Source organism: Meles meles, chromosome 4 (assembly GCF_922984935.1).
Source record: "Meles meles chromosome 4, mMelMel3.1 paternal haplotype, whole genome shotgun sequence".
In the NCBI taxonomy this organism is placed as follows: Eukaryota; Metazoa; Chordata; class Mammalia; order Carnivora; family Mustelidae; genus Meles; species Meles meles.
In genome coordinates this window covers 96,967,710-96,991,393 of record NC_060069.1, presented here as the reverse complement: position 1 = coordinate 96,991,393, position 23,684 = coordinate 96,967,710, and the positions used below count along the sequence as shown (strand labels likewise).

The window sequence follows — 23,684 nt, the reverse complement described above, 5'->3', positions numbered from 1 at the left end:
AATTTTTAAAATTTAATCAAAGTTCTTAAAACCAAAAAAAAAAATAGCTAAAATAAACAGACTTGGTCTATACATCTCAGAAAATTAGTCAGCGGTATTATTTAGGAAAAATAAAAGTATTTCTCTAATAGGATATAAAAGTAGATGCAAAAAAAAAAAAAAAAAAGCAAAGCAAAATGGCACAAATACATTTTAGATACAATGTGGGATAATCCTGTCTATCTAGGACTAGACCAGGACTATTGACAGTCTTTGTAGAAAGTAACTTTAAAGGTCAGTCTTTGTGAAAGCAGCCTATGAGAAAGTAACTTTATATCCTTGAGCCTCAGTTTCTTCACCTATAATGCAAGAGCTGGAACAGATTCTCTTTAAAGAATTCTTTTCAACCTGTACCCCTGGGGCAAATAATACATTATATGTTAATAAAAATAATTTAAAAAAAAAAGAATTCTTTTCAATGTTAACGTATTCTCTTTCACACTGTGCTACATGTCCTTAAGATCATGCCCAGGCTTGAAGATTCACAGGACTGGCATACATTTGTGTTCATTCTAGTAAAAGGATATAAATCAAAATCAGCAGAGGGAATAGGTACATGGGGCAAAGTCTGGAGGAAACCAGGTGCAAACTTCCAAGAGTCCTTTTCAGTGGAGTCATACAGAAGCAACTTAATCCTCGGCAACTACCTGCGACAACACATGTGAAATGCTGTCTACAGAAAGCCTCATTAAAGACTCAGGCACCCAAGGTTTTTACGAAGGTTTTGCTAAGCATATGGATAAAGCAAGAAAGATTCAAAGAAATAAAAAAGAATTAGGAGGGATGGAAGAAGCAGTGATCATTTGGACATGTTAGGTCATATTATTAACAAAGTATATGCAAAGACAAAACGAAAAAAAAAATCACTTAGCCCTTCTCAAATAAGATTCTCCCTCAACTAAAAGCTCTCTAGGAAACTCAGAAATTCACAGCATATCCTCCTTTTTTAAAGGCAATCATCGCAGCACTTTCTCCTGTGAACAAATTCCTGTTCTTCATAGGGGGAAAAAAAAAAAAAGGACAGGGAACTATGGATTTTAATCTTTTTTTTTTTTTTAAAGATTTTTATTTATTTATTTGACAGAGAGAGATCACAAGTAGATGGAGAGGCAGGCAGAGAGAGAGAGAGAGGGAAGCAGACTCCCTGCTGAGCAGAGAGCCCGATGCGGGACTCGATCCCAGGACCCTGAGATCATGACCTGAGCCGAAGGCAGCGGCTTAACCCACTGAGCCACCCAGGCGCCCCATGGATTTTAATCTTGATTTTTGTCACCAAACTAGCTCTCTGACATTCCCAAGATGACCTTCACCAATTATGCCACAAACACATGCAAATGCTCTCTTCTCCAGCTGACCTATGTCTTGCAGAATCAAATATATCATCCAAAATTATGTCACACTTAAACAATTATCTAGTTCTCTCTTCAGTACTCTACAGAGACTCCAGAAGTAAGTTCTCATCTAGACCTTGTCTTTCTTTGTACACAACCTTCCTAAAACTATTTTCTAGGCCATCTATTATATTTCTTATAACCCTTCCTAGGTGTTACATAATAAGCTATTCTAGGCCTTTTCTTTCCCGACAAGAAACAAACAGAACATCTTCTTCCACAATAACCTCTCCAGATAAAAGTGTCAAAAAATAATCACTCAATAATAATTTCAGAGATTTTTTTAAGGCATGAACAACTATGATCTTTCACTTTATTCAAATTATGATAAAAAATGCACTCCTCTTCTTACTACCCCCATTGAACATGTTAAAAAGGGAGAACAGGTGGAGAAGTTGATCAAGGCAACCATAACTAGAACTCTGAAAGCCAGGATAGAAGAGCTACAAAGAAGGTAGAGAAAATACATGATCATAGCTACATTCACTCAAGGGCACAAGTATTTTCCAAATGTTCCTAGGTCTTCCCAGTATTCCATTTGCAAACTTGAAGGAAGATTTTGGTCCATATTTGATTCCTATGTTCACCAGGCCAAGGAAAAACCATCTAGAAATGTGATTTTCAATTCCTTTTTTTTACTCGCAGAACACTTCATTTTCCTTCCCCCAAAGGACACTTTACACGATATCCTGATATCAGAACACACAGAGAAGGAGTTAGCCTGATTAAAAAAGGACTAGTAAACTTGAAGCCTGGACTACGAGGCCTACCTAACTCCTCCTCCCTTTGAAGTCTATAGCAGTCCCTGAAACCCTGAGGAGGAATTCCATGGGGCAGTCTGAGAACATAATTATCTAGGGGAATCCACAAAGCCAAAGTAGAAGAAAATGAACAAACAACTGCTGGAGTTAATACAGAGACAGAGTTAGAACTTTTTAGCTAGCTATAATCCTAGTAAGGCATAGCTACAATTTCCTGTTGCAATTTAAAACAACTAAATCACTAAATCGATAGTATGTATTAGTAAAATTGAGGCATGTACTCAAATACGCTACCTCAAAATCAATGTTATATAGTACCTTCAAAAGCATTTTCACATATTCCCTTTTTTTATTCTTAAAAATATAAAGTAATACATGTTATTGTAGAAATTTTGGAAAATTTAAACTTCTAAAAAGTTGTTGCAATTTACTATTTCATTTACTTTCGACATCTTGCTGTGAAGCAGATAATATCACTGTTTTTAACATGAGGAAATTAAAAAACCAGCAGAATGAAAAAATAATACTCTAGAATATATTATAAGTACTCTGTATACATCCATAAATATAAAATTTTGATTGAAAATTAGTATAATGAGAATCAGGGCCTAGAAAAATCCCTTCAAACAGGAATTTCGGGGAGAGCCCCACTGAAACAACAAGATTAGAAATGATTTTGAGGATTGAGTAGAACCTGGGCTGGAAAGTCAGAAAGAAAGGAGGGCAGGCCAGGAAGAGAGAAGTGCACAAATAACATCAGGAGGGCCTAAAAATACAACAATTGTACTGATTGCTAGCAGTACTGAAAATCAGAATCCAAGCAAGAGAAAACTTTATTCAGAAAGAAAGCAGAAATTAGGTGACAAAAATTATCTTAATCAAACACTTGATATAAAGTAAAACCATCTCTTTCCACTGCTACTTGACTGACACACCTCATGAAGTTAGTTATCCTGGATAAGAGTAGAAATAATTCAACCTAACTTTTGAAAATTAGGAACAAAGATAAATTTCCATTAAAAAGACCACATTCTTTATTCTCATATACAGTCTCATAATGTTTGGGTTACAACTGACAGTTTATTCATTTCAAACAATTTTTTGAACAAAATCATTTTTAAGACCCTTGACAGAATACGACTTCTAATTTTAGAATTTCATGTTAACTGTCAGTTTTAATTTGTTCTTCCCCACTCCAAAAAAAGAAGGCTAGTAAGTAGTTAAATCACAGCATTTCTCTTGTACTTTAATTCTCTTCTCCCTTCTTTTAGTAGCTAAAAATGTTAGAAGTTGGATTATCAGCCGTAAGTAAGAATTGGACTGCTTTCACTTTGTGGGCTCCATATCACAACTTTCCACTAAAAGTATTCTGAAATACTGAGCTTTCAATCTTCAAGGGCAGGATTCCTACTTCATTGTCAAGAAATAACCTTGATAAGCAAGATTCTGAATAGCAAGATGACTGCTATGTCAGCCACACTGGTCATAGAATATTATAAATTATGCAGTCTTACTCCTTTTTTTACCTGTTTCTCAGACCTGTTCCATTGCCGCAGCCCCCACCAACCAAAGTCTGTAAAGAAGGTAAAGCTGAACGGCTTAGCTGCTGCCGACTAGGGCCCCTCCTTCCACCGGGCATGTCCGGGAACCAGTCTGCTTCCAGTGCCACCTGTAGTTGCAACCCAGGTTAATGGCTGTCAACCTGTTTCAACTCTGAACAAAGAAAAGACATTTAAATATCAGTTTACTATTTTTAAACTAGGCAATGTAACAAAACAACAGAAAAACTGACTAAGTAGGCCTTGTAAAACCAGAATTTCAGATAAATGCTCCTTCAGTGTCTATTCCCCACTTTATTCTAATGAAAGGTCTAGATAAACTCTAATAGACCAGAAAGCTAAGCTCTGATCTAAGTTTTTTTTTTTTAAGATTATTTGTTTATTTATTTACTTGACAGACAAAGATCACAAGCAGGCAGAGAGGCAGGCAGAAAGAGAGGAAGGAAGCAGGCTCCCCGCTGAGCAGAGAGCCCATGCCGGGCTCCATCCCAGGACCCTGGGATCATGACCTGAGCTGAAAGCAGAGGCTTTAACCCACTGAGCCACCCATGCGCCCCTCTGATCTAAGTTTTATTAAGCGTTAGATAAGTCACAATTTGTGTCTTTTGTCAGTCGACTTGTGTCATGTGAATGATATTACAATCAGGTAGAAGTTAACAAGAAATGCCTAACTTATGCATTTCCAACTCATATGTAATATTCCAGAGTAAACCACTGGAAATACAGGAGAATCAGCACTGTCCAAAATGTTAGGTTTTGTTATCAAGGGATCTGGGTTCTGAGATCAGATGTGCCACATACTATCTGACTGTAACTGAGGCATTTAACCTCTGAGTTTGTTTCTTCAAAAGTATTCTTTGCCCTACACAGGTTGTTGTGAGGACTGACAGGATGAATGAAAATACACCAGTTGGTCTTTAACTCTTGTAAAACTGTTCAAGTCGTAACTCCATATGTTAGAGTGAAAACATCAGAAGGAGCTATAGTAGATGCCCACTACAGAAAAACTGGTATAAAATCACTTAGAAATTACTGAAACTGCAAGATTAAAAAACACGTAACAGATGAGGATCCTCGCCGAAAGAAGGGTCCGCCAATATGTATACCAAAACCGGCTTCCTAAATTTCTTTGTCTTTCAGTATTAACGACTGAAAAATGGCATCCTGGAAAAACCCTGGTTTTCCAAATGTTACTACAGACTGATCCGATGTTCCCTGTTCCTAACAGCCTTTGGCTTTGAACTAAGAAACGCCAGGTGGGACAAAACATTCAAACCGTTGGACGTAGGGCCTGCTGGTTCTTGCTCAATTCACGAGGGAAACAAAAGTGGGGAGCAAAAAACTGGGGTAGAAGAGGCGAGAGGATGAGGTGGAGGGAGGCGGATGACAAGAGACCACACTTCAACAGGCTGGCCCCTACAAGGCGACAAACAACAAAGCGGTTCCCTCGGCGCAACCCGGGGAGCTGAAGCAGGCCGAGACAATCACATAGCGCGGAAGCCCGATATACTCACGCATGGAGGATGCCCGGCCGGTGGGGCGGGATCCCTAAGAGAACGCGGTGGCTTTACAGGCTGGACCCCAGGGAAGAGAATTCCCTCCCTGCGTTGAAGCGCTCCAAACCAGCTGGTTGTCCGCAGGCCGTCCCCACCCGGAAAGTCGAGAAAAGGTATCCAGGCTTCGGGCTGCCAGCCCCCGCCCCAGCCCCAGTCCCACGTCAGTACCAGAGTTAGAGCCAGAGCTAAAGTTAAAGGCAGAGCCAGGCAGGGTCAGCACTCATCCTCAGCCTCCATTACCGCGGAGCTGAGCAGACGTGGCAGCGCACGGAGATGACGTCAGTATCGCGACTGCAGGCCCCTCCAGCCTCGAGCTGGTGTCCGGAACTAAACACTTGGTCTGGGGAGCCGGCACCCCACCCTCTCCTGCGTGCACCTGCGCAGTGGGACTCGCCTTCTCTGTTGGCTCATGGTCCCGCCTTCTTCGCCAGCGCTCGCCAACGTATTTCCTCCCTGGGCGTCTCCGATCCGCTGCCACAGTCCGAGGGGTCCTTTGCTATCTCACGGACTACCCTTAACAACCACGTGCAAATTATCGCCCCACTTTTACAGATAGGGTAGGTTGGGAGACGTTGCCTAAGGTCACGTCACTGCCAGGTAAAGCAGTCGTGATGTCATGCTTCAGCACCCAGTCTTGGGCTTATTGTATGTGAAGTGAAGGACTGGATGGATGCTGGAGTTAAAGAAATAGCACAGATTGCTGAGTCTGTTGAAAGAGACGAGACACCAGGAAAATACACTAATTACAATATAGTAAATGCAACAAAAGTATGCCCAAGGTCAGAGGTTAACATGCAATTCACTAATTTATTCAATATAGTAAATTCTGAGGGATGATTGTGGTGGCAATACCAAGAAAAACTTGTGAGCTTGGGGTTTAAAGCCAAGACTTCAAGAATGATTAGGCTGTTCATTGGAGAATAGCTTTCTAGTAAAGGAAGTGGTAGATAAAAAGGTAAAATGGTGGGAAACATGATGAATTCAGAAATTGCCAATAGTTTAGTATTAGAAGAAGAAAAAAAGTGTCAAGAAGAGCATGTGTTTGAAATCCCTGGCCCCAGATATTTTAAGCACCTTAAGCAAAAGCCCTTTGTATGTAGTATCTATCACACAGTTACAAATTACTTAACCTTTATTGAGAGTTGTTGCTGTGTCTGACACTAAACTAGTGCCTTTACATATTTCATTTAAATCTTACATTGCTTTGATACCATCACTTTTCCCATTTTCCAGAGGAAACAAGGGTTGTTGTTTTTTTTTTAAGATTTTATGTATTTGACAGAGAGACAGCAAGAGAGGGAACACAAGCAGGGAAAGTGGGAGACAGAGAACCATGCTTCCTGCTGAGCAGGGAGTCCCACGCGTGGCTCTATCTGGGGACCCTGAGATCATGACCCCAGCTGAAGGCAGACGCTTAAAGCCTGAGCCACCCCGGTGTCCCCAGAGGAAACAAGTTTTTTTGTTTTTTTTTTTAAAGATATTATTTATTTATTTATTTATTTGACAGAGATCACAAGCAGGCAGAGAGGCAGGCAGAGAGAGAGGAGGAAGCAGGCTCCCTGCCGAGCAGAGAGCCTGATGCAGGGCTCGATCCCAGGATCCTGGGATCATGACCTGAGCTGAAGGCAGAGGCTTTTTTTTTTTTTAAAGATTTTATTTATTTATTTGACAGAGAGAAATCACAAGAGAGGCAGGCAGAGAGAGAGGAAGGGAAGCAGGCTCTCCGCTGAGCAGAGAGCCTGATGTGGGACTCGATCCCAGAACCCTGAGATCATGACCTGAGCTGAAGGCAGCGGCTTAACCCACTGAGCCACCCAGGCGCCCCAAAGAAACAAGTTTTAAGAGAAGTTAAATAACTTGTTGAAAATAACCCAGCTAATAAGTGGCAGAGCCAGAATTTGTAGCAGAATGCCCAATATCAAAACCACTAAAGGTAGTAATTTTCCAAATATTCTTAGTGCCTAACATACTACAGAACTTACATGCATGAATATATAAAACCTAACATAGATCATTACAAAGTTTCATAATTTTGTACATTTATTTTCATATTTGTTCTAACTGCTTCCTAGCGTGCTCCATTGAAATTCCTTTGCCACTTTTCTGCTGCCTCACCAGCATTCATTCATTCAGCAATTATTTATTTAGTGCCTACTGTGGACCGGACACTATCTTACTGCACAAGACAGATATGTCCCTGGCTTCCTGGAGCTTATATTCTAATGGGAAGCATTTGATAAACAAAATAATTCCACATTAAAAGTATTACAGAGACAAACAGGGGCTAAGGTAGAAAATAAGGGAGGTTCTGTTTTGAGGAAATGGTATTTCAGCAGAAACATGAATGTTGGGAAGGAACCAGAGAGGCAAAGATGGGAGGTAAAAGCAGTCAAGACAGAAAACAAAACTTAGGCAGAGATTCTATGGTATGCAAGAGCTTGTTATATTTGAGAAACAACACAAAGCTGTATAGCTAGGTTATGGCGAGCAAAGGATAATGTGGCATGAAATGAATTTGAAGACACAGGAAGAGCTTGACACATGGAGGATCTTTCAAACCAGAATGTTTGCATTTTGAGTTTGTGGCTGGCACCCAGAAATCTGTGATTTTCATAGTTCCAGGATTCTGGCACTGGTTTACGTACGGGAGCCACTGGAATAAACCACCTCATCTGTTAAGGAAATGAAACAATTATTGTTGGGGTTCACATGCAGCTCATTCCTCCTGAGTACAGGGCCCACTTATTTCTCAATCTCTTGATGTTCTTCCACACAGATAAACATTGTAGAGTTGCAGAAAATACTAATTTATTTTCATCTCAAAGACGTAACACAAGGTGATTTCCATTTTCTTCTGATTACGGAAAACTGGAATTAGAGAAAATAAAAACTCTTACTAAAGTTTTAAAAATTATTCTCCGCTGTATTCTTTTTAGACTAACTTTGAAGCCAAGGTTACTGCAGCGTTCACCTCTAACACACTGTTTTAGTTATGTGCTTTCAATGAACCATTCATTTTGGGTACTGCACACCTTCTAGAAGTAGAAGAAATGAATCTCAAGTTTTCATTTGTATTCCTGAAGAAGTCTTGTATAATATAGTGTTGAAGATTCATTTTCTTTTCTTGCCTACTCAACAAAAAGTAAGTGATATGACCCATTCTTAACTAATCAACATTATTTTATCTTTCACCCTACCCCAGTGTACATCCTAAACCTCCACTACCATCAATCTATGCTCTACCCTTGCTTTCTGTAAATTATGGTTTCCCAGTTTTTAGTGTCTCCTGCACAATATTCCTTAACTGCAATATTTCATATTCATTTTGTTAGACTCTTCCCACCCCTTTTCCAAACTTCTATCTCATCTTGATCTTTCTTTCCTTCCCCTGAAACCAACAACAATTACATATTGCCTTATGTTGTAAATAATCTTTGGGGAAATATATTTATCTCCCATGAGTTCTAAACTCAAGGACACAGATCTCATCTTGTACTTTCATATATTTCCACAGAGCCTAAGATGTTACCTTGCACATTTTAGACAATGAGTAAATGCTTGTATGATAACTATATATACCTATGTGTAGGTATAGATATAAACCTATACTGCCCAGTGTAAGGTTACCTACAGATTTTTTTTTCCTTCTAATTCACTTCTATTGTTATGAAATCCTATTACAAAAAGATTTGTGGGGCGCCTGGGTGGCTCAGTGGGTTAAGCCTCTGCCTTCAGCTCAGGTCATGATCTCAGGGTCCTGGGATCGACCCCCCACATCGGGCTCTCTGCTCAGCGGGGAGCCTGCTTCCCCCCCCCCCCCGCCTGTCTCTACCTACTTGTGATCCCTCTCTCTCTCTCTTTCTCTGTCAAATAAATAAATAAAATCTTTTAAAACACACACACACACACAAGATTTGTGCTGTATTATTTTCCACCTTTTGGGTTCTAACAGTGCTCTATATATTCAGGTACTCAACAAATCTATACTATTTAATGAGAAGCAGTTTGATGTTGTGCAAACAACTTCTAGCCTACATTGTACCATTAACTGTGGGCAAAAAACATCTTCTCAGATCTTCAGTTTTCTGGCTACAGAGAGTAAGGTGTTTTAAATATGCTGCAGAAAGTGAGAGATTGTCATCATTAGACATATTTTCCCAGGGGATGCCTTTTATTCATTCTCTCCTGGGCTTCGATTTTCTGAGAGAGAGAGCGATGCATTTTGAACCTTTCACTACACCCGGTGACTTGAAGCAGCTAACTCTGCAGTCTAGTTCCAAACAAACCAGCGGGACTAGCCTTGCGCTGCAGGCGGAGCACTAGACTGACGTTCCCGCGCCGCCCTCCCAGAGAAACTGGGATTGGGGATGGGGGGCGGGGCGCGGAGTGGCGTGCCGCCATCTCTGTGCGGGGCGGCCCTCCGCCCACGTGGTGCGGCGCCTACGGCCATCTTTGTGCGGGTCTGAGTTTCCGCCCGCGCAGTTGCGGGGACTCTGCAGTGGGTTGCGGGCGATGGAGCGGTGGGCGCGGCCACAGCTCAGGCTGTGGCTGCTGTTGCTATTACTGCCCCCAGCGCCAGGCCGCCAGAAGGAGTCAGGTGGGCTCCCGGCAGGGCAGAGCCTGCTGCTGGGGCGCCGTCTGGTTCGGTCCGGAGGCGCCCTCCCACTCCCCTGGTTCCCCGGTGAGGCCGGCGGCCAGCTGATGCTCTGGCCGCTGGAGCGCAAAGCTGGGGAGAGGGCACGGGGGAGCCTTGGAGCGGAGAGGGAGAGCGTTTGGGTGGCTGGCGCTGCTTTTACTGCCCAGGACCCTGGAGAGTAACCCGTCTTTCGGGATTGGGATGGTGGGGAAGAGAGGGCATTGTGTTCATCCACAGCGGGTGTCGCCTGCGCTTGGTTGCGCTGCTCATCCCTAAAACACACTGGGGGATAATTCGTGTGCGTGCCTGCGTGTGTGTGTGGCTCTTAGTGAATTGCCAGAGAGATGAAGGGAGAATTAATATCGGTGCCTTTTAAATGATCCTCTTTATAGGGTTCACTTCGATTAGTGAAAGGTGAGAATACGTGTCACCAGTTTATTCATAGCTTTCTGAGTGCCAGACTTGGACATTTTCTAATTTCTTGGACACCTGACAGCCGGAGTAGAGGAGCAGACTTGACATGAGTGCTGGAAAATTACAGAATGAATCCTTCCTGGCCTTTCGTTTCCACCAGTGGAATGGGAAAGGGTGTCTTAAAGTTTTGGCCATCTGTTGGTTCTGCATGCCTGCTGCCAGCAAATGAGAATGCTCAGGGTATTTTGTTAACTCTCATTTACTTCACTTCTTGAAGGTTCAAAATGGAAAGTATATATTGACCAAATTAACAGGTCTTTGGAGAATTATGAACCATGTTCAAGTCAAAATTGCAGCTGCTACCATGGGTGAGTTCATTTCTTTGATGTGTCTTTGAGAATTTAGTGCTTGTCATAAGAAGTCCCCTAAAATCCCTAAGAGACCTGGGTTACAGTGATCAGAGGGCCAAGCATGCCTTGATAAAAGACAAGATTCCTGCAGTGGTTTTCCTATTTCTTTCTTTTTTTTTTTTAAGATGTTATTTATTTATTTGACAGAGATCACAAGTAGGCAGAGAGGAAGGCAGAGAGAGGAGGAAGCAGGCTCTCCGCGATCGAGCCGAAGGCAGAGGCCTTAACCCATTGAGCCACCCAGGCGCCCCGGGTTTCCTATTTCTAAGCAACAAAAATGTACTAGGATAGGAGAGGCCTAGGTGGTGGTGTCAGCAAGGCTACTTACTCCTTGGAGTTAGGTACACATACATGTCCGTGTTCCCCACTGGACTGAAAGCTTCTTGAGATCAAGGCCTATGTCTTAATCATGTTGCATCCTTGGTGCTGGCCCTCAGTAAGCGTTCAGTAAATATTGTCGGGGGAATGAACATGTTTATAAATGAACCTAATCATAATTTCTTACTGGTAATTTTTAAGTATGCAAATTATGACTGAGAGTCAAAAAATGACTTTGAGTAATCAAAGTAATCAAACCCAAACTAGTAGCCTTGGGTTCTAGTTGCAGATCTCCCATTAATTATCCCAACTTCTCTGAGTCTCAGATTTCTCAGCTCAATAACAGGGTCCTTCCTCATTGTGTTGTTCTGTGACTCCTCAAAAAATTCACCTAATGCTTAAGATACTTATTGAAAACTATATCATGAACTTTAAAAGGGATACAAAATAGTGTAATTTCTGGTTACTACTGTCAAACTGTTAAAGTATGTGAGGTGAGTGGGGGTCAAACAGACCCGAACAAGGGAGTCAGTCTGAGACCAAGGACATCAGAGAGTGTCAGACTGTAAGGCAAAGATCATACCTTCTATGGGAATCAGAGAAGGGGAGGTTAGGGGGACTGCAGTGACTGGGAGGACCTGGGTGTTGTGTGAGTATTGAAGGAGGAATGTGCATCAAGCAGAGGAGGGCCAATCCAGATGGAGAGAGGAAGAAGAGGAGTTGACTTGCTTTTTCCTCTTTGTGGCTTTGTTGTTTTGGTTTAGATTATCTCTGTGCTTCAGGGGGAAACATTGCTCATTCCTGCCTTCTATTCTTTCCCTGGTTTACTTTGTTTTCTAATACTAAATCTAAACCCACAGATAAAAAGTAGGTAGAGTGGTACCACTTTCTTGACCTGCTTTCCTTGATGATTCACATTCTTTTCCAGGGTCATAGAAGAGGATCTGACTCCTTTCCGAGGAGGTATCTCCAGGAAGATGATGGCAGAAGTAGTCAGAAGGAAACTAGGGACCCACTATCAGATCATTAAGAACAGATTATACCGAGAGAATGACTGCATGTTCCCTTCAAGGTAAGAATTATGAGGTAGATATATCTTTCAATCTTCTTATTTATGGGCTTACTTGATACTGTTCTCATAGAGAAGTTAGTTAAAGGGACCCACAGGTGAATCTCTCCTCACATTTCAGAGGGACCAGAAAATAGTGACAAGCTTTTCTTACCTGGGGATTTTTCTTGCCAACTCCTGCCCCCTCTTTCTCTTATATTAAAGTCTGTCTCCTCTCCTTGAGGCTTGGGCACATCACTGATTGTATTGGCTATGGCTCTGCCCTGCTCATCTTTCCCCAGATATAGAAGCTGTAGGGAATGGGCTGCTGAAACCCAGCAGGAATAGGCTGGGCTCAAGGAGGAGAAGCACTGAGTGTTTAGCGTTGGTCAAGTATTGTTCTAGATACTGAGTATTTGGAGAAAGGTGATGGAAAGACAAGAGTAACTGGGGCTGCAGATTATGCAGACTACTCCAGCCAGGAATTCAGGTGTGAGAGTTGAGGTAACTTATCAGTGGGCTGAGGGTTGGGGGCAATTAGGGAGAGTCATGGACTGAGCCTGAAGGTTGGGTGTACGTAGCATTATATATTTATATAATAAATGAGAAATCTCCCTTATAGGAGTCCTTTTTCTTTTTTTTTAACTGAAATCTTTATAAAATTACAAAGTACAGAACTCAGAGGTCATGGTATTCCCCTACCTAAGATCTTCTTTCTAAACAATCTCTATTCTGTCATTAAAAGTAAAGTAAGTGAGGGACACCTGAGTGGCTTAGTCAGTTAACCATTTGCCTTCAGCTCAGGTCATGATCCCAGGGTCCTGGGATTGAGCCCCGGGTGGGGCTTTCCCCCTCAGTGAGAAGTCTTCTTCTTCCTCTCCCTCTCCCCCTCCTCCTGCTCGTGCTCTCTCTCTTTCTGTCTCTGTCAGGTAAAGAAATAAAATCTTAAAAATCCAAAAAGGTAAATGAGCAGTAGTGCAAATAATATCCATCCATATGGACATAAAGAATTTTTCTTAATAACAACTTTATTATAAGTTATTACATTTTCATTGTCAAAAATATGTGAAAACAACAAAAAAGAAAATAAAGATCACTTAATATCCTACTACCCTGAAGTAATCACAATTACATTTTTGTTATCAAGTGTTAGGGCAAATAAAGTGGTAGTGGGCAAAATTATTGAGGTATTTTATTTTTATTTTTTTTGAAGATTTTATTTATTTATTTGAGAGTGAGTGAGAGCACATGAGGGGAGGACAGAGGGAGAGGGAGAAGCAGACTTCCCGCTGAGCAGGGAGTCCTGTCACAGGGCTCAATCCCAGAACTCTGAGATCATGACCTGAGCCAAAGGCAGAGACTTAACCAACTGAGCCACCCAGGTGCCCCTGTTGAGGTAGTTTAGACAGGCATTTCTTTCATTATTTGGGACAATAATAGAGACTTTATAGATTATGAGTGTAGAGGAATTTCTAATTTCTACAAATAAGAAAGAAAATAGGAGTATGACATTGTTAGACTTTAAAAGCTTACCTAATGTAGTTAGCTGAACAATTTCCAGATGAAATTAAATACAAAATTTCTGAAAGGCACATACCTCTCATTCCAGACCTCAGAACATTTTGGTCAGAATCATGAGCTCGTAGAAATGTTCTTAAGGGAGCACAGGACATTTCATTGACAATAAAATATTCTGTATCTCTAATGCATGGAAAAGTTCTCTATCTCAACTACCTACAGAACTAAGGAAACAGAGTTGAGCAAAAAAGGCATAAAATGAAATATTCAGAACTAGTGTCCTTAATGAAATGGATACAGTTGAATAATATCTCAGATTCCCATCTAGCCCAAAACAGTATCTTTCTAAGTCTGGATACTTTTAATTCACCCAGTCCGAGGAGCCTGTAAGGCATATAAAAAATTTTATTCTGAACAAAGTAAAATGTAAATTCAGCATTTCAAGGAGGAGCTGAGAGATTTTGCTGAAGAATCAGAGCACCATGTAATTAAATGACTGGAGATATGTCATTTCAAAGATGGAGAATAATGGTATTTTTAAAATAATAACTTTAGTGAGGTATGGCTGACATAAACTGTGCATACAACTTCATAAGTTTTTTTATGTTCATTATCTTTTTAAAAAATTAATTTATTCCTTTTTATTTATTTATTTATTTGACAGAGAGATAGAGCCAGAGAGCACAAGCGGAGGGAATGGCAGAGGGAAAAGGGAGAACCAGGCTTTGCACTGAGCGGGGACCCTGATGCAGGACTCGATCCCAGGACCCTGGGATCATGACCTGAGCCGAAGGCAGATGCTTAACCATCTGAGCCACCCAGGAGCCCCCAAATTTAATTTATTCTTAATTGAAGTATAGCTAATATATAATATTATATTAGTTTCAAGTGTACACCATTCCACATGTATATGTATTACAAAATGCTTACCGTGATACATGTGGTTACCGTCAGTCACCATAAAAAGTGATTACAGTATTATTGAGTATATTCCCCATGACTTCTTTTTTTTTTTTAGTGTTTATATTCTTTTTTTTTTTTAATTTTTATTTATTTATTTTTTCAGCGTAACAGTATTCATTGTTTTGCACAATACCCAGTGCTCCATGCAATACGTGCCCTCCCCATTACCCACTACCTGGTTCCCCCAACCTCCCACCCCGCCCCTTCAAAACCCTCAGGTTGTTTTTCAGAGTCCATAGTCTCTTATGGTTCGCCTCCCCTTCCAATTTGCCTCAACTTCCTTCTCCTCTCCATCTCCCAATGTCCTCCATGTCATTTGTTATGCTCCACAAATAAGTGAAACCATATGATACTTGACTCTCTCTGCTTGACTTATTTCACTCAGCACAATCACTTCCAGTCCCGCCCATGGCTTCTTTTTACTGAAGCATAGTGACACACAGCATTCCCTTAGTTTCAGATGTACAACATAGTGATTCTGGACAACTCTGTATGCCATGCTGTGCTCACCACAAGTGTAGTTACTGTCTTTAACCTTACAACCCTATTATAATACCATTGACTGTATTCCCACTGCTGTATCTTTTATCCTCGTGACTTATTTATTTCATAATTGGAAGTCTGTATTTCCCACTCTCTTCACCCATTTTCCCCATCCCCTCTCCCTTTCTCTTTGACAGTCATCCATTTGTTCTCTGTATTTATGGGTCTGTTTCTGTTTTTTTGTTCATTGATTTGTTTTGTTTTCTAGGTTCCACATATAAAGGAAATCATATGAATTTATTTATATATTTATTCAGTCTTTTTTTGGTATATGGTATTTGTCTTTCTCTGTCTGACTTATTTCATTTAGCATAATAACCTCTGGGTCCATCCATATTGTCACAAGTGGCAAGATCTCATTCTTTCTTAAGGCTGATTAATATTCCATTATATATATGATATGTATATTATGTATCATATATATATTATCATATGTATAAAGTATATACTTTATATAATATATATATACTATATATATTCTATATATCCTAATTTGAAAAGATGGACAAAGATTTTTTATATATTATAATCTTTGTCCGTTTATCTATTAATGGACTCTTAGGTTGCTTCCATATGTAGACTATTATAAATTATGCTGCAGTAAACATAGGGATATATATATCTTTTCAAATTAGTATTTTTGTTTTCTTTGGATAAATACCCCCTAAAAGCAGAATTATCAAATCATAAGGTATTTCTGTTTTTAATTTTTTTGAGGAACCTCCATACTGTTTTGCACAGTGACTACACCACTTTGCATTCCCACCAAGAGTGCATGAAGGTTCTCTTCACATCCTTGCCAACGTTTGTTATTTCTTGTCTTTTTCGTTATAGCCATTCTGACTGGTGTGAGGTGATGATGTCTTGTTATGGTTCTGATCCACATTTCCCTGTGTCTGTTGACCATCTGTACATCTTCTTTGGAATATGTTTATTCCTGTCCTCTGCCCATTTTTTCATTGGATTGTGTTTTTTTTGGTGTTGAGTTATAGGGGTTCTTATGTATTTTTGATATTTACCCTTTACCAGATGTATCATTTGCAAATGTCTTCCTCCATTTAGTATATTGCCTTTGTGTTTTGTTGTTTCCTTCACTGTACAAAAGCTTTTTAGTTTGATGTTGTCCCAGTTGTTTATTTTTGCTTTCGTTATCCTTGCTTGAAGAGACAGATTTAAAAAGATATTGCTGAGACTAACATCCAAGAGTTTATTGCCTGTTTTCTTTTAGGAGTTTTATGGTTTCAAGCGTTGTACTTAGGTCTTTAATCCATTCTGAGTTTGTTTTTGTATATGGTGTAGGAAAGTGGTTTAGTCTCATTCTTTTGCATGTAGCTGTCCAGTTTTCCCAACACCATTTATTGAAGAAGCTATTTTTTCTCCATTTTATATACTTGCCTCCTCTGTCATAGATTAATTGACCATACAAGTGTGGGTTTATTTCTGGGCTGTCTGTTCTGGTCTAGTAATCCATTTTTGTGCCAGTGCCATACCATTTTGATTATTATTGCTTTGTAGTGTAGTTTGACACCTGGGATCTTGACACTTACAGCTTTGTTCTTCTTCCTCAAGATTGCTCTGGTTATCCAGAGTCATTTGTGGTTCCATACAAATTTTAGAATGATTTGTGCTAGTTCTGTGAAAAATGCTATTGGTATTTTGATAGAGGCATTGAATATATAGGTTACTTTCAGGAGCATGGACATTTTATCAATATGAATTCTGCCAATCCACGAGTATGGTGTATCTTTCCATTTATTTGTATCATCTTAAATTTCTTCCATCATTGTCTGACAGTTTACAGAATACAGGTCGTCTACCTTATTGGTTAAATTTATTACTAGGTATTTTATTCCTTTTTTTGGATATTTTATTCTTTTGCTGCAATGGTAATTTGTTAAGTTTTGATATATGTATACATCAAGATAATGAACATATCTGTCACTTCCAAAATTTTCCCTGTGCCTCTTTGCAGTCCCTCTGCCCAAACCCTCCCTGCCATGCCATCCTTTTACCCCTGTCCTCTGGCATCCACTGATTTGCTTTCAGTCATAGATTATTTCCTGGAGTTTTATTTAAATGGAATTATAAATAGAATTATATAGTATGTGAAAGAGTGCTATTTTTAAGCTAAACACAAAAAAAATTAAATGTTTTAGCTCTTAAATATAAATGGACAGCAATAATATATTTTTCCACTTTTAACCAGTTCTATTTATTTATTATAAAGGAATTTTCCATGCACATGGTGAAATATTTAGATAACCTCAAAATATATACAAGGAAAAGGAAGTTTCTCTACTACCTTTAACCCCTAGACGTGTAGTCCCTGAGTCCTCCTTTCAAAAGACAACCACAATTATAAGTTTCTTGTATATCCTTCCAGAAATAGTTTGTGCCTATACAGTTGTCTAGACTCATCAACAAATTAGAACATGCTGTATCTTCTGTTCTGCAACTTCCTTTTCTTTTTCATATAACAGTAGATTTGAAATTGTTCCTTAAGAGTATACAGGGCACACCTCACTCTTTTGTGACTGCATAATAATCCACTGTATGGATTTCTTTATTCAACCTTCTGTCCGTGGACATTTACTTTATTCTCCACCACTCCCCTTTGAATTTTAACGGGTGCAAACAATGCATTGTACTTATACTTTTGAGTACTCATGTAGTTATATCTACAGGCTAAATTCCTAGAAGTAGGATTAAGTAGGCCAGTTAATGTGTTTTTAAAATCTTGATAAATAGAAGCAAACTGTCCTCCAAAGGAGTTGTGCCTTTTTTCTTTTCTTTTGTATTTTTTTACATTTTTTTTCTTTTAAGTAATTTCTGCACCCAACATGGGGCTTGAACTCAACAACTAACTCCAAGATCAGTTACATGTTCTACTGACTGAGCCAGCCACTACCCCAAAGTTGTGCCTTCCCCCATCCTTTTCATTTCCCCTACCCTTGTATCACATGCTCAGAATACACCTCATACTCTTATCAACACTGTGTATTATGGACTCTGATCTTTTGCAATCGGATTAGGAAAGACTACCATGTAGCTTCAGCACTTTTTTTTTGTCATAGCGATACTTTGTTTTTAATTGAAATATATTTGACATATAATACTGTATAAATTTAAGGTATGCAACATGTGAATCTGATATATTTACATATTATAATATGATTGCCATTGTAGAATAATTAACGCTTCTATCATATTACGTAATTATCCTTTCTTTTTTAGTAGTTGAAATAATTAAGGTCTAGTCTCTTAGCAAGTTTGATTATAATACAATGCTGTTGTTTGTAATCACATGTATGCATGAGATCTCTAAGCCTTATTTACTACTTGATGTAAGTTTGGACCCTTAAACACCTACTGTCTTGTCCCTCCATCCCCCCACCCCCTGGCAACCACCATTTCTTTCTCTCTTTTTACAAGTTTGGCTTTTGGTGCATTTTTTAAAAAAGATTTTATTTATTTGTTTGACAGAGAGAGAAATCAGAAGTAGGCAGAGAGGCAGGCAGAGGGAGAGGGGGAAGCAGGCTCCCCACTGAGTAGAGAGCCTGATGTGGGCCTCCATCCTGAGATCATGACCTGAGCTGAAGGCAGTGGCTTAACCACTGAGCCACCCAGGTGCCTTTGGTGCATTTCTTTAATATGGTTTTGTGGAGGCCAAGAAAAACAAGGCTGTACCCACCACAAGTCTAGCCCTGACATAAGTACAGCCATCTTGACAAAACAAAAGCTGGCACCTTGCACCCCCTCTCCACCCGCACCCCTCCCCTCCATAGTATGTGCCACATTCCTCAGCCACCCCGGCTGCCCTAAAAGAAAAACAAATAGTTAACTTGCAGAGATCACAATCCTGCAAGACAGGAATCTCCCTTGGTTTACAAATATCCTAGAGATTTACAACAAAGAAGCTATCTTATCAGTAGCCCAATTTCCAGAGGCAAATAACTCAGTTCCTCAAGCCCTAATGTCGCCCACCCCTCCATAAAACTGAGGGAGGCTGAGGTGGAAGGAAATGGAAATAATGTTAAATTTCTTCTAATCTAAATCCCACTAACAAGGACGCTTGATAGGAAGAATGTGACATTCCACCAGGAAACTCCCAATTGTCTTCAAGTTAGTGCCTCCTTAGAGGAAAAAACGGCCTTGGCTTGATAATAACCAGGCCTCCAATATCCTGACAGTCTTCTTTACCCTGATAGCCCTTCTGAATATCGCCTTTGTCCTCACCCACCACCAAGTCCACCCCTACTCTGTCTTTAAAAACTCTGACTGTAATCTGGTTCAGGGTCCAAGTCCCTACTCTGCTGTGTCGGGTATACTTGGGCCCAAGCTTAAGCTTGTCAAATAAACCCTCGTGTGATTGCATCTATGTTGGCTCCTTGGTGGTCTCTCGGATGTGAAAACTTGGGCGTAACAGTTGAGCATCTTTTCCTTTGTTTATGAGTCACTGATGCTTTTTGCAGTAACGTCCCTATATATAAATCAGTATTTTAAATGAATCATTTCTATGCTGCTGGAAAATTTTGGCTGAACCTTGGAATGCTCCCTCCAAGATAGTGCTAGTCAGAACCTCAAAGAATGGGGCAGAAGAAGCTGCTAGTGCATCCTCTCTTTCCAGAAATCCCCTGAGGATTCCCGGAGAGTCTAACCAGAAAACTATATAGGCATACCTTGTTCTATTGTTGTTTCACTTTTATTACATTTCTTTCTTTCTTTCTTTCTTTTAACCAATTGAAGTTTTGTGGCAACCCTGCATAAAGCAAATCTATTGGTGCTATTTTTCTGACAGCATTTGTTCACTTCATGTCTCTGTGTCACATTTTGGTGATTCTTTCAATATTTAAAATTTTATTATTATATTTGTTATGATGATCTGTGATCAGTATTTCAAGTCCCTGAAAGCTCAGATGATTGTTAGCATTCTTTAGCAATAAAGTATCTTTAATTAAGATATATATTTTTTTAGACAAAACACTATTATTGAACACTTAATAGACTCTAGTATAGTATAAACATAATTGTGTACATAACTCTCCTTTTCTAGCTTGCAAAACTGATTTTGATAATGTTCTGTACTCAAGTCGAAGGCAATAAAGTTTTCCTATCTTTCCTCCTAAATTATGAGACTTAATTATGGTGGAAATAAAAAAGAATCTTTGTGAGATGCAAAGCCCAAGGGACACAATTAGAAAACCAGCTTTTTCCAGTTCCTGTCAAAATTTGTATCTTGCTTACTAATTAAACGGAAAGGGAAGTTAAAAAAAATAGGAACGTGTAGAGGAGAGGTGGTGGGAGTACCAATAATACATCTCCAAACTTATGATCTAGTTGGAAAATTTCATTAAGTATTATAAGCTGGAGCAGGTTAGCTAGGAAAGAACTTGCATAATATAGAAGAGTAGAAAAAGTCTAATTTTTAGAAGCATTGCTTTCAGGAAACTTTTCAGTAGGCCGATGATCTGAACGCTGGCTTTCACGGTGGGAATGGGACCCTGTTTTGTTCTATAGCAGGCACTCGTATGGTAAATTTGTGGTATTTCTGGTTGGCAGGTGTAGTGGTGTTGAACACTTTATTTTGGAAGTTATTGGGCGGCTTCCAGACATGGAAATGGTGATTAATGTACGAGACTATCCTCAGGTTCCTAAATGGATGGAGCCTGCCATTCCAGTCTTCTCCTTCAGTAAGGTAAGTATAGGAAGAGCCGTATGGGGAGGTGGAGGGTGGTCCTCTAGAATATAAGTAGGAGATGATTGTCCTGTGACAAGAATCTGATGGTTAGTGGTGAGGACGAGACCTGGGTTCCAAGAATTGGTCTGTGTCCCTCTTAGCTTCACAGTAGCTGAGCAATAAGACTGAGTAGTTGGGTAATGTGAATAAGATTGCTTAAGTATCTACAGGGCTAGGGATGAAGGGTAGGGAATGATGGAGGCTTGAAGAACCAATAGGACATTGAGGGCAAGGTTCAGAGATCCTACGGAGCATGGGAGAAAGTGGCTTAAGAGAGCTCATGGGCTTGGAGTTAGGGAACATCTTTATTCAAAAAATATTTGTTGAGCTCCCATATATATAGTCCTGTCTGTCCTATCTGTCAGTCTATCCCAGGGGCTCAGCATGGCTAACAGTGAAACTGAAGGTGGTAGATAACTCCACACAGTTTGTGCGTAAGCACTATGTTGAAGGGATAGGCCTGGATATCCAAGAGGAATATGTGAGAGGGTCATCTTCCGGTCTAGTTATGGAGGAATACGTGTACTACCTCACACCTATGGACTTAAATAACTTGGGACAGTTAATATCTTCTCAGTGTTCTAGTTCTTGCAAATATGTATTGGCAGGGATGGTTCCTTAGAGACTAGGCATGAACACATTTGGTGGGGGCAGCCTCAAAGACAATGGATGGAAGATTCTATGGGGGAAGAGCAGGCTTAGGAAAACCCTATGGACTTTGAGAAAAGGAACACCATCTCTGATTTGGTTTCTCCAAAGAGGGACATTTTATCCTTACTTTTTCTTTATCGCAATTTACTTTCTCTCTAGACTTGTTTATTTCCTGTGTTGCAAGTGGGCTGAGGTCACATTGGTGTTGCATTTCCCATGATTTAGCCTCATTTCTCAAAAGTGCTTGGTCTTGTTTATCATAAAACCCTTCCAGAAGAACAGATAGAGGACCTCATGTACATCAATAAGGAATTTATTTTTGTCATTTATTTGTTGTTTTGGTGGACGGTAAACTATGACCATCAGTATACGAACTTTCTTTTCATTTCCTCTCTTTTTTCTTTTTTTTTTAAAAGATTTTATTTATTTATTTGACAGAGATCACAAGTAGGCAGAGAGGCAGGTAGAGAGAGAGAGGAGGAAGAGCAGGCTCCCCACTGAGCAGAGAGCCCGATGCGGGGCTCAATCCCACGACCCTGAGATCATGACCTGAGCCAAAGGCAGAGGCTTAACCCACTGAGCCACCCAGGCACCCCTCACATACCATTTTTTAAAAGTATTTGAGAATATGTGAACATCATATTGCATGTGTAATCCCAGTGAAAAAACTGAAGAGACAGAGGTCTATCAGTGGCCAGAAGTTTAACAGAAGTAACCACAAAAAGGGGAACAAATGGTTTTAAACTTTTTTTTTTTTTTAAAGACTTTATTTATTTATCTGACGGAGAGAGAGATCACAAGCAGGCAGAGAGGCAGGCAGAGAGAGAGGAGGAAGCAGGCTCCCTGTGGAGCAGAGAGCCTGATGCGGGGCTCGATCCCAGGACCCTGAGATCATGACCTGAGCCAAAGGCAGCGGCTTAATCCACTGAGCCACCCAGGCGCCCCGGTTTTAAACTTTTTTTGAGAAATGTGGGATAATATCCCTTTCCCCCATCCTGCCCATCGGCACTTCTGGCCCTGACCAACAAATAACCAAGAATTTATTGACCAACCTGTGTGAGCTCCACAGTACCACAGTATTAGGTAACACTAATTAACACTTACTGAGTACTTACCATGTACCAAACACTGGTCTAAACTTTTCACATGTACTAACTCATTTAATATTCAAAATAAGCCCATTAGATAGATAACATTATTGGTATTATTATTTCTCCTGTCATAAAGAAAAGGAAACTGAGGCATAGAAAAATTTGCCTGGAGTTGGAAAGAGGTAGGATCAGCATTCAAACTCAGATGTTCTGTTTCAAGAGCCCATGCTCTTAACCATCGCACTGTGATTCTTGTTCTCAAAAGACCCACTTAGGAAATAAATCAGGAACTGGTAAGACAGTATACACTACAAGTGTAATAGCCTTTAAAAGATGAGAGAGCTATATGATCATTCAGAGTTACGTGTTTCATTTCCCTTAAACTAAAAACCCTAACAGTATAATAATGTCCTTTAGAAAAACAGAACTTTGGGTAACTGGAAAAATTGACTTTTAATGAGATTTCAAATTCTGGGATTAGTGAGCCCATGAATTTTAGCCCATGGTCATTTTTGCCTTTTAATGTCTAGAGTGTAGACTTTGCAGATGAGGGAAAATAGATGTGTGGCAATATTAACACTAGACCAAGACCTCTGTCCAGATCCTGTGGCATGACGGTAGTTTGCTTCTTCTCTCTCTGAGACTGATTTCAAAACCTTTTCTGTTTCTGTTGAAGACATCAGAGTACCATGATATCATGTATCCTGCTTGGACATTTTGGGAAGGGGGACCCGCTGTTTGGCCAATTTATCCTACAGGTCTTGGACGGTGGGACCTCTTCAGAGAAGATCTGGTAAGGTAGGTCCTTTAGAGAGGTTTTCTTTGTCCTTCATTGTGGGTCTCCTTGAAATAAACAGTAGAGTATACATAATTATTTACTTTAAAATGGCTAACTTTTAAGTAAAAACAAAACAAAAAGACTTCTTCTAGCATAAACAATTCTATATGTGTATAACATAATTACATATCCATAGGAAAAGAGCAGAAGAACCTACCCTAAAGTCAGAAGTGCCTTTGTGGAAAGGATTAAAGGAGCCTTTTCTTTTCTT

General features: G+C 40.0%; 2 protein-coding genes across 3 annotated transcripts in view; one reads left to right on the top strand and one right to left on the bottom strand.

Annotated features, from left to right (window-relative positions):
* Window positions 1-5,582, bottom strand: part of TMEM39A (transmembrane protein 39A) — a 30,438-nt gene extending 24,856 nt beyond the window's left edge. The window contains exons 1-2 of the mRNA XM_046001439.1: window positions 5,265-5,582; window positions 3,718-3,904 (exon numbers count right to left, since the gene is read on the bottom strand). Coding sequence (XP_045857395.1) covers window positions 3,718-3,830 — 113 coding nt within the window. The 5' untranslated portion in view covers window positions 3,831-3,904; window positions 5,265-5,582. The remainder of the gene's footprint in view (window positions 1-3,717; window positions 3,905-5,264) is intronic.
* Window positions 5,583-9,752: 4,170 nt separating this feature from the next.
* Window positions 9,753-23,684, top strand: part of POGLUT1 (protein O-glucosyltransferase 1) — a 29,638-nt gene continuing 15,706 nt past the window's right edge. For both annotated transcript variants that reach the window (XR_006818081.1, XM_046003437.1), the window contains exons 1-5: window positions 9,753-9,903; window positions 10,634-10,724; window positions 12,013-12,156; window positions 20,716-20,851; window positions 23,312-23,433. Coding sequence is in view for 1 of the 2 variants with exons in the window: in XM_046003437.1 (XP_045859393.1) it covers window positions 9,819-9,903; window positions 10,634-10,724; window positions 12,013-12,156; window positions 20,716-20,851; window positions 23,312-23,433 (578 nt within the window). In the remaining variant the exon portion in view is untranslated. The remainder of the gene's footprint in view (window positions 9,904-10,633; window positions 10,725-12,012; window positions 12,157-20,715; window positions 20,852-23,311; window positions 23,434-23,684) is intronic.